The 11,334-nt window shown below is 40.5% G+C and overlaps 1 protein-coding gene across 1 annotated transcript; it reads right to left on the bottom strand.

Annotated features, from left to right (window-relative positions):
* Positions 1-7,528: 7,528 nt before the first annotated feature.
* LOC134633438 (E3 SUMO-protein ligase ZBED1-like) lies at positions 7,529-9,864 on the bottom strand. The gene is made up of 3 exons (XM_063482282.1): positions 9,767-9,864; positions 9,238-9,499; positions 7,529-8,932 (listed from the first exon to the last, which is right to left on the bottom strand). Exons 1-3 carry the CDS (start codon positions 9,862-9,864, stop codon positions 7,529-7,531), a joined length of 1,764 nt encoding a protein of 587 aa, XP_063338352.1.
* Between the last annotated feature and the right edge of the window lie 1,470 nt (positions 9,865-11,334).

Raw genomic sequence — 11,334 nt, 5'->3', positions numbered from 1 at the left:
AGATCAGAGTCCAAGCACATTCCTGCTGTTATAGTGAAGAATTTAACACAATTTCTAAGCAAATATACACCATTAAAAAAAAAAAAAAGCTACCCTGGTGCCCTTAAACAATGAGAGTGGAAAAATGTTTTGATGACAAACGTTTAAAAACTATGGCAGTGATTCAAAAGTACATCTGGCTCCACATGGACTGCAGCTTGAGGTCCAAACAACATGTCAAGTCAAAGCTACTGGGAGTAAAAGTCATCATGTCTCCTCACATCCTGATTCCATCATTAAATAAATCGAATATGTGATCTGGCTGCTGTAACTCAGTGTGGTCCCAGAGATCTTTCCAGTGTGAAAGACAAAACAGACGTTTACAGGGTGCTTGACCACACCATAGGTGTGATATTATTTACCCTTTCCTTCCAGTGTTCATTTCCAGTCAATTCAGTTTTATTTACAAAGTGTTAAATCACAACAGCAGTCACCTCAAGGAGCTTTATTTTGTAAGGTAGAGACCCGTATCATTCTAAGACCTACAGCAACACAGAGAAAACCAAAAAATGTAACGACCCATTTTGAGCAAGCACTTGGCGACAGTGGGAAGGATAAACTTCCTTTTAACAGGAAGAAACCTCTGGCAGTACCAGACTCAGGGAGGGGCCAACATCTACCACAACAGGTTGGGGGTGATCGGATGGAGACAGGACAAAAGACACACTGTGGAAGAGAGCCACAGTGAGTTACATCAGAAACACAAACTCTGGGTCTAAAAAGCAAAAACTGCACTTCCTCTATTGGTCACAGGCCACACCAAAGTGAGTCAGTCCTGTATTAAAATACCCAGGTGACTTTTGGATGAATAATGGATGGATTGATGGATATAATGGATATAGAAAAGTAATGCTTTGATTGACAGAGGCCAGTGGAGTTGACTGGTGTCTATTAGGCTCACCTCCATTAACTGGAGTCACTGAACTGGTGTTTATACTGTTGGAGCATTTAAGTTGACTAATAATTCAATTCAGTTCATCTCAGTTATATCCATATGGTGCCAAATCACAAAAGCAGAAACAGTTGCCTCAAGGCGCCTTATATTCTAAGGTAAAGACCCTACAACAACACAGAGAAAACCCAAACAATCAGAAGAGCCCCCTATGAGCAAGCACTTTAGTGACAGTGGGAAGGAAAAACTTCCTTCTAACAGGAACAAATGTCCAGCAGAACCAGTTCAGGGAGGGCTGGCCATTTCTAGAGTGAGTCAAAAAAAAAGGTGAGTAAAACACTCATTGCACCATGGAAACCACTCAGCAGCCTAGACCTATTGTAGCATGACTAAGGGAGGATTCAGGACCACCTGATCCAGCCCCAACTACTTAATAATAATATTAATATGGCTTACTTTCTGATACAGACCATCTAAGAAGTTTGTCCTTCTGTTTTGATGAACAAATTGATAGTATCTGATTCTTTTTTAAAGAACTTATTAGCCATTTCACTCACTGGGCCCACGTCCTCATTTGAGGTTTGACAGCGTTTTAGTAGGTAAAGTTGAATGGATTGGACATGAATTGAGCTGCTGTTTGAGGAAGGCCTCAAAGGGGACTGGTGGTACCTCAAAGGCCTGGCAGATCTCCATGTACTAAATAGAAGTGAAGAAGTTAAAGAATTGAAAAGGGGAGGCAGGATGGAGTGCGTAAATGAGAACAAACAGCTTGTAGAAGTGGGGGAACATATATAGATGAGAACCGGAAGGAGCATGTTTGGAGGCGTGGTCCAGCTCCTGAAATTCTGACACTTTATATCCAATCTGTGTGGCTAGTCCAGTCCTGGTGGATGCAGTTTGCTAACCCAACTAACCAAACAACATTCAGTGATAAATTAGCACTCCATCTTTGCCTCCATACAAGGTAACTTCCGTCAAGAAAAAACCCCAAAAACACAAGCCAAATGTTGAAGCTTCAAAATGCACACTCCTAAATCAGTGGGTGACATCATAGTGGCTACATCCCGCCTTTATAAAACTCAGCAGTACGGTTCCAGAAATAAAAGTCCCACTCGTATTCTCCACTGGGATTTTGATTACGAACCATAATGTTTTAACCATCCAAACTAGACCCACTGCGCACTATGGCATTGTGAAATGATGGTATGCCCCTGTAGAAACCACAAGGCCGTATGATACCAACCTCGTCTTAACAAACATGTTTTATTTGCAGAGTTGTGGAAAAGAAGTGCTGTACTCACAATCCTAAACCGAAACAGATTGTTGGAGGTCGGTGTTACCATTGAAATGTTTGACGCTGCATATGTCAGGTAGCTCAGCGAGAAAATTCACAAACCGCGAGAGCGGTGACTGCAGTCACGAACAAAGCACTGCACAGCATTGATAACAATACATTACTACACAGACAACACGAACTGCAAAATATCTTCAAAGGAAAAAGGCTGAAAGTTATTTTCTGCGGAAATAATGTGGTGCAATATGGAATGAATATTCCTTCACTGTTGTAATTATGTCCACAGTCTTGCAACGTTGCATTTTCCCCCCTTTCCTTTTTTTGCTTTTTGTTTTAATCCAGATCAAATGTTTTCATCATCAGTCACCTTGTAGATGGTAACATCAATGGAGGAAATGAATGTGAAGTTCACTTCCTGAACTGGAAGTCTTAAAAAAGTGTGTGATCCTCGTTGAGTTATGCACTATCTATAGTTAAAATACCCAACTTGCAGAAGCAAACATATTGTAGTAAATTAATAGCTGATTGTTCATCTTCTTCGTGTACTAAAATTTTATTTTAACCCATTTCCCCCCACCCCCCACCCCTTTTTTTGCAATCTTTAGTAATTGGAATTAGTACTCTAATTAATATGATTAAGTGAATTATGAATACACATTGTTACCCAAGCTGGCACTAGCTTAAGCTTTCCAGAATCAACTCTATAACTAGCTCTGTTACTGCTAATTGGCTGGAGGAAATAAAACAGCTTTTTATTGTGACTCTTCAGAAACACACTGCAAGCTGATTTGCTAAATAATTTTATAAAGTCAAGCTTTAGTTTTATTTGAACTGTGCAATAAATCATCAAAAAAATAGTCATTTTCATATAAAATGCTAAAAAAACAAGAATCATTTATATTGTCAAGACAAGAATGAGAACAATGATTCAGTTGTATTCATTGCATTATGAATATTCATACATATATTTACATTATTCCAGAGAACATAGTCTAAGGAGCTTGGAAAGAAAAGCGTCTGGACTTCTTTAAGTTGCTTGAAGAGCAACTCCCTAGGGAGTTCAGTTCCCTACAACTGAAGAAGCTTCACGGATGAGAGGTGAAACACAACTTAACCTCCTAAGACGCGAACTCTTTCATGGCATGCATTTTCAGTTTCTCTTTGCTATTTGGGCTGATTGGGACCTGATGAATGTAAAAAAAAAAAGAATTACCTGATTTTTAATTTTTTTTTTACCCGATTTTTGTTTCTGAGAAAAATTACATCCACATAAGAGGACATTTGTTTTAAATTTCGATAGAACAGTGGCTGTATAATGTCCTCGTAAGTTGACATTAGGCCCTTGTAGAGCAAAATTTAGTATTTTGGTCTAGACAACCCAAAATGTGATGTCCACATAGGTGGACGCCAGGTTCTAGGAGGTTAAAGAAGTCCAGACGCTTTTCTTTCCAAGCTCCTTAGACTATGATGACCCGGATGACTAAGAACCTTCACAGACATATCCAGAGAACATAGTGTAACTGTGACTTTGTTAACTTTGTTAACTATAACTGGCTCAGTATATCCTCGGTTTAACATAAATTCATTGTTGCAGCACTAAAGTGATCCCCTTAAACTGATTTTTAGTTTTAGTGTCGTTATTTTCCTCTTAGTTATGGATTCTGTCACTAGTTAGCTAACATAAACTAATGTATTAGCCGCAATCAGACAACCACATGACATCATGTTTCGTACTGACAGAAGATGTCACTAAACATGTTATTAAAACTTTAATATTAAGCACTTATTTTTTAAATCCAGCCTCACAGGCAGAGTTACATCTATGTCAGGTTATGAGAGCAGGGCTCAGTGGTGTAGCCTTTCATGTCCCCTTTAAGTAAGAACAGTTAACACTTTGCTTTCTGTACTCTTTCAAAATGTTATTTCCTCTTGGACTCAACAAACTGTCCAGCCCGACCTCGTATGGGTCAACAAGTTCAGTACAGACTGAAATTTAACAAATTATTTTATCGATCAGACTTTCATTTATCCCGTTATGCACTGGACTGATTCCAGTCTTAATGAAATGCATTGACTTTAAGCACCTTTACATCAAATATAATACCCAACCTGCTGCCTTTACATGTGTCCATGGTAACTTTGTTTCAAATATCACAGTTTAACGACTTGGGCCAGAGATTTTTTCCTTTTTAAATTCTCACCAGTCTTTGTGTCTCTGTTACCAAAAAATCAGTGTGACATTTGAAATGTTTCAGCCAGCGTTCACATTTTTGCTTCTGCCTAATCAAAGCTGTAATTTAAGTTCTCCGCGGCAGATCAGCCAAGTTTAACAAAACAGAAATAAAGCACTACAAATGCCACATCCACTCCACCAGCCTGCGTCTTAAGTTAATGTACCATGGGCTGAAACCTTCGTAAAAATGCCAGTGGATTGATTTTTAATACCAGATAGAGCCTGGTCTTTGTACAGGGACCTCCAGTGAATAAACGGATGACTCTGGTCCCGCCAGTATTGGAAGAGTTTGTGTCATCTTGAATTCACCAGCATCAAATAACCTGTTTTGGATTTTAAAGTCAAATCACTTTGATTTACAGGCCAACAGCTCAAACCACAAGTTCTTCTCAAAGTGCTTTATAGCCTGTCAGCAAATACCATCATCTTCGATCCTCTATTTAAATAACAAATCCTCCTCAAACAAAATGAAGGACTCAGTCTCTGGTATTGGAACAATTTCCACATCAAACCTGCTGCCTTTGCTTTTCTTTCCGCTAATTATCTCCATTACACCGTATTAGGATGACAAATGGAGACAAATACACTCAAAGTGTTATGAGCCTGAGCTATTCTCGGACTATTATTTAACTTTCAAAATAAAAGCCAAAATATTCCCTACCACAGCGCTGTTTTCATTCACTCTACACCGTTAAGCTAGAAGTTGAAAAGGAGCCACATGCACCTATTAAACACTCAAAGCGAATCTAGCGAGCTTCTCTGATAGACACAGACCCTCTGTAGTGATTTTGTAACACCATGGAGATCACATGTCACTGTTACTACAGTTGTTGCTTTGTTTATTTGTGTTGCTCCTCTTCTCCACGTCTTTATTTTCTTTCCCTCCGCTGTTAAAGGTCACAAGTTGATTTCCTATTTCTATCTGGAAAACAAGGGCAACTTTTTCCACTAGACCACTGCTGTGTGTCGTTAACTGTGCATGCAGACAACGTGAATCATGTTTTTGATATCAGCGAGCTGTTTCAGTGAAGTCAACTCTGTTCTCTCTCTCCCCCCCCCCCCCCCAACTTATTGAAAACAGCACCCTGGGTAAGGCGAGGGGACAGCTGCGTTAGTCAGTCTGTCGCACACACTGAGATCATTTGCCTCATTTTAAACCACTAATTAATAAATAACACTTTCATGCAGTTCTTACAGCAGGTTTTGCAAGAACTGTTTCCGAAGAGGGGTATTTAATATTTTTTACACAAGTTTAAATTTCTCAGCATGCTTCCTGTAGGATGTCTCACATAAAGCACTTCTAAATGAACCAGAGGTCTACACTGAAAAACCTGCTGTCAGATTCCAGCTGATGTCTCACATTGCCTCGCTCTAATAGCTCTGCGGTTGCACTGTCATTCAAAATTGGAAAAACTGCAAGTTTGCAAGTTTTGATGGAAAAACATTTAGAGAGCAAAACACAACATAACACAGTGGAATCACTGGAATTTTGGGAATATGTTTCACCTGAGATACCAGGAGTACTGAAATGGAAACGCTGATTTATTCAGGTAAAGAACAAAGAAGCTGAGATGGTGAGGAAACTAGACCCACAACTAATCAGAAACCCAAATAGTGTGTTGACCACATAAACAGCCTGACAGCATGTGCAAACGAATATGCAAGGTGATCTGACAGCAAGTATTCCCAGATGGAGATTCCTCGTGCAGATGGAAAAATTCCTGTTCCGTGAGCCATTTGCCAGTTCGGTTAGTCATATAGGTCTGAGCTAATAGTCAAATAAAGAGGAGCCGTAAAGTCAAAATCTTGGATGTTTCCATAGTAAAAATGCATTCTAGCTTATACCGTTATGGCAAAGTTATCCATACATATCGACTGTACGACAAGTTTAACAATTTTAGATGGAAGACACCAAAGCAGTTATAAGGACTTTACTGGGAATTTTGTGTTTTGTGTGAGATCTGTGCAAAGCAGTAGCTGAGCAGCACTGTCCATTACTTAGCAGACAGCAGATACTGACATTTTTTGGAGAAGAATGGCTGCGGTGGTGTGTGAACCATTAATTCTTTTCTTATCTGATGGAGTCTTTCTCTGCAAAAACTTTCTTGCAACTAATAATTCCATAAAAGAGTGCTTCGTTTTATTTCAGCGTTGGTATAATCTCCTCTTATTTGGTCTTGATTCACCGCAGTTAATGCAAAGGAAAAATGGCAAATTATTAAGCTGTGGCTCAGGAGGTAAGGCAGGTCATCTACCAACTGGAAGGTCATGGCTCGACCCCTGATTCCTTTAGGCTGTGGGTGAAAGTATCCTTGGACAAGATACTGAACCCTGATATTCCCCCAATGGATCCACTGCTTAGGCAAAGGATAAAAAAGCACTTTATGGATGTAAACATTGTGTGTGTGAGTAGGTGAATGAGACTTGTAGTAAGAAAATGAGTAGAAAAACATTATTTAAGTACAAGTCCATCAATATGACCAGGGTAGGAAAGACTAGGCTTAAGTATGGTCGTTAAGACCAGCATGAATTTGAATCTGTAGACTGGTCTTAATGACCAACTTCACAGTAAGGACTAGGCCTAACGTGTGCAGAGAACCACCTATCAAGCAAACAGATATAAACAGTAAGCTGGAAGTCATGTTTTAAAAGTAACATGTATATGTTGCACTTAAGACCTAAAATTAGCAGCCGTGACTGCTAGAATATTAAAAAGGCACTGATCATTAGGGCTGCCACAAACGATTATTTTGATAGTCGACTAGTCACCGATTATTCTTGCGATTAGTCGACTAATCGGATCATGCATCCTTTGGACGTAAAACGTACAGATTATTGCAGCAGCATGCATCTGCTCTTATATAACTATCATTAGCTTACAGCTTTAAGTGTTTAAGGTATGTGAAAGTAAAAATAAAGACAAGATGATAGTTTATTAAACTTTTAATGAAATTTCAAGTTTGAAGCAAACCAAAAAAATATAACAAAATAGCATTTTGTGCTCAGTCCTCACAACTATACTTAACATACAACAACTATAACTTTGGGACTATATAGTCAGTATAGCAATCTACACGAGATTATTGTTCATAGCCAGGAAAGTTAGCTTTTCTACATGTTCTGCAGAAAGGCTTGCTCTCTTTTGAGAGCAGATGTTCCCTGCTGTGGAGAAGATCCGCTCCGATGGGGTGGAGGTTGCAGGAATGCACAGAAAAGATTTAGCTAGCTTTGATAGTGTGGGGAAACGTCCCTCATTTTCGCTCCACCATTTAAGAGGATCATCCTTTTTAGAAACTGTGGCTTCTTTAAAGTACAGCTGAACTTCACTTCTCACAACTTGGACATCTTGGTCCTCCTTAGATGCTGCTTCCTCATTGTCTCCCTGACTGTCTGTGTCAGACTCAAGGAGGTTGTCCAGAACAGTCTTTTCAGTTCCACCTGAACCATTGTCTGTCTGCACTTTTGCATGCTCATGTGTCCCAGCATTTGCTTCTTTGACAGCAAGCACTTCAACAGTCCCCTGCACTCTGATGACATCTTCAGGAGCCAAAAACTTCAACTTTCTGTATCTGGGGTCCAAGGCAGCTGCGAGAATAACAGGGTTTTCTTTGTCTGCTGAGAAAGTGCATATACTCCCCCATCTCTGTTTTATGCCTTTTTCTGCACTGGCAATGAAAGATTTTCCTGAGCTCGTCTCCAGTTGGCTTTGGTGTACAGCCCGTGTCAGCCCTTTGACCACCTGTGGAAGACCTGAAACCGTTGTGTACTGCTGTCCACTAAGGTAAACAGTAGCAGTCTCAAAAGGTGCCAAACCTTGCTTCAGTTCTTCAAGTAGCGCCCACTGGTCTGGCTTCAAGTCGAAATAGTGTTTCCCCCTTGGCGTTACCTCGGGATCTGAAAGAGTGGCAGTGAGAGGCCAGCGCTGTTCGAGGAGTCTCTCTATCATGTGGAATGTACTATTCCATCTTGTACTGACATCTTGGATCAGTGTATTTTTCTTCACATTCATTTGCTCCTGTTTCATTTTTAGTCTTGTACTAGCCAGCTCGCTTCTCTTAAAGTGCTCCACTAGCTGCCTAGCAGCACCTAGTGCTCTGCTTATGGTGGTGTCTTTGAGAGCAGTATTGACTATGAGCTGGAGTGTGTGTCCAGCACAGCGGATAGAGGCCCATCCATGTTTTTCTTCAAGCAGTCGCATTGCTGCCACCATATTGGAACCACTGTCATGTACTACTGCTTTTATTTTGGCAGGCAAGATCTCAAACTTTGTTAGCACCTCTTCCATCCATGTCACTATATTGGCACCAGTATGCCTCTCCTCAAGGGGCATGGTATCAAGGATGAAGCTCTTCATCTTCCAATCTTCACTCAGGAAATGGCAAGACACACCCAGGTAGGCTTCTGTTGCACGACTGGTCCAGACATCAGCAGTCAGGGTGAAGAAACCTTTGACACCACCAAGAGTCTGCTTTACCTAAAGATATGAGATGATTTGGAACAATAGTAAGCATTAGGGAAATATATTACAGTATATTTTTTTTCAGTTACATCAAATCCAGTTACGTATGTTAAACAACAAACATTCAACATATCAGTAAAAGACAAACAAAAAAACAAAAACAAAACAACTTTCCATTACATGCTTTAACCAAGATTAATTTTTTGGTTGCTCAGTCAGCAAGCTCTTAATATTATTTCATCATGAAATGTATTAAATTCTAATACAAATTGCTATTTTGTGTTTGTGGTGTGAGAGAGTGGAGAGAAAGAGAGACCAACCTTCTCAAAGGTAGCATCATATTTCTTTTCCATCAATTTGGTGAAGTGGGATCGGCCTGGTAGGTAGTTATCATGGTAATCTGGGTTGAACTGCTTGATCATCTCTTTGAAACCTTGATCATCAACCATAGACAGGGGTCTCATGTCCGTCACCAACATGTTTAAGATTGATTCAGTCAGGACATCTGCTTGCCGAGGTGTACACGTTGTTGGCTTGGTGACAAAGTCGTCCATTGAAGACAAACGTATTTTTTTACCAGTCCTGAAACACAACGTTAACAGCTATTAATATGAGCAATAATAAGTAGTGCTCTCAGCGTTAATCTCGTCGATACGACGTTAATGCGGCAAATCCCCGTTAGCTCGATAACACGGTGCGAGGGCTGCACGGCACTGACTAACGGGGATTTGCCGCGTTAATGCGGTTATGGCGTTAACATCATATTAACGAGATTAACGCTGACAGCACAAATAATTAGCAGCTTGCTGTTTACGATAATGTTAGCAGCCAACTAGCCAATTAGCTTACCGAGACGACTGTACCACTTCGTCGTCGGATGCCACAACGTGCTTCCTTTTTAGATGCTCGTGCATCGCCGTTGTACTGCCATGGAAGGCAAGTTCCATTTTGCAGATTTTGCATTGGACATTCTTTTCTTTTGTTTGGTCAAAATGCTCCCAGACTTTCGAGTTCCGTTGCCGAGTAGCCATGATAACGGAGACTGCTTCTTCTTCTTCGTCCTTGGCGTTTATCCTTGTACACGCAGTGCTGCCATCTTCTGTTTCAGTCCGTTATTACACTCTTAAATCCTACTTGTATTCCTGCACCTTTCAGGATTTTACGGCATTTAAACGATGCGTCGACTATTAAATTAGGCGTCGACGATTTTGATAGTCGACGTAATCGTGACTAGTCGACTAATCGTGGCAGCCCTACTGATCATTTTTAGCTTCATTCACTCTATAATACCAGGGAAAGGCTCTAGCACCCATTGGGACGCTGAACTGGAAATCCAACTAGGAGGGATGGATGGATATCTTTATTCTTGGACTAAACTAGACTGGCTCATCATGATTCACGCTTCAAAAAAACTATATTTGTATATTTAAGATCAAGGAACTGACCTCACAGCCCATTGCTCATTCAGTGGGCTGGTTTCAGTCAATGTGCAAAGGTACTGTTTATAAGATTGGGGAAACCTGCAATCAGCTGAGACTGTCACTTGGATGAGTGATGAAACATCTCTCCCACTGAAAACGCTACATCGGGATGAACAGACTCAAGTTTTTTGGGATTTAAAAGAAGCAGTTTTAGTTCCTCCTATATGATAACAAAAAACCTTTAGGCTGCTCTTTAAAGCTACAGTATGTTAAATCTCACACTAGATATGAGTAGGTTGCAGATTGTGTTAACTGAATTCAGTTTTCTCTCCTATCTGAATTCTCCCAATTCAGGTGTGTAATTTTGCCTATGGTGGCCTCTGCAGGATAAACATCTTTGGCCGCTGTTTATCTGCATTAAGTGTTGTGGTCAGTCCATTGTTTACCTCAACTGTCCACGTCTATTTTCTCTGCAGGAGGCTGTAAAACTTTGTGAAAGGAGTGAGATACGAGTCGATGAGTCTGTGAAGCTGACTCCTGTCTGAGGACAGCGATACTGATTTTTAGGGCACTCGAGCCTAACATTAACCGGCAGCAACCAAGATGTAATTACTCACTGATTAATTTCTGTTTATGAGTATAACATTCTTGTTTTCTATTAAATTGCCTCAAAGAATTACTTACTGTTTATAAAGTCAGTAATTGTAGATAAGATACCTGCTTTATAGCTAACAGGATCATCCAGTCAGTAAGAGGGAAACAGGCAGGACTCTGAGGAAGATCAGAAATGAGATCATTTGGGTGTGATCCTGAAGCCGATGTGTGACTCGAAAGTGTGGGAGGTGGTGATGCTGTCAACACGTGTCCTCAGCAGCACATGCTGTGTCCTCCTGCGATGTCACGGAGCCCCAGAACAGGTTTTCACCTCTGGGAGATGGCACAGCAGGTCAATGACCCAGTCCCTGGGGCCAAAGGCATTAATGCTCTGCAGTGAAC

This window comes from Pelmatolapia mariae, linkage group LG8, assembly GCF_036321145.2.
Source record: "Pelmatolapia mariae isolate MD_Pm_ZW linkage group LG8, Pm_UMD_F_2, whole genome shotgun sequence".
In the NCBI taxonomy this organism is placed as follows: Eukaryota; Metazoa; Chordata; class Actinopteri; order Cichliformes; family Cichlidae; genus Pelmatolapia; species Pelmatolapia mariae.
This window is presented reverse-complemented; position numbering and strand designations above follow the sequence as displayed.

Coding starts and splice junctions, on each gene's coding strand:
- LOC134633438 (XM_063482282.1), bottom strand. CDS start 9,864: ATGGAACTTGCCTTCCATGGCAGTACAACGGCGATGCACGAGCATCTA. Junction 9,500..9,766: donor GAAGTGGTACAGTCGTCTCG/GTAAGCTAATTG, acceptor GTTGTGTTTCAG/GACTGGTAAAAAAATACGTT. Junction 8,933..9,237: donor ATGATGCTACCTTTGAGAAG/GTTGGTCTCTCT, acceptor TCATATCTTTAG/GTAAAGCAGACTCTTGGTGG.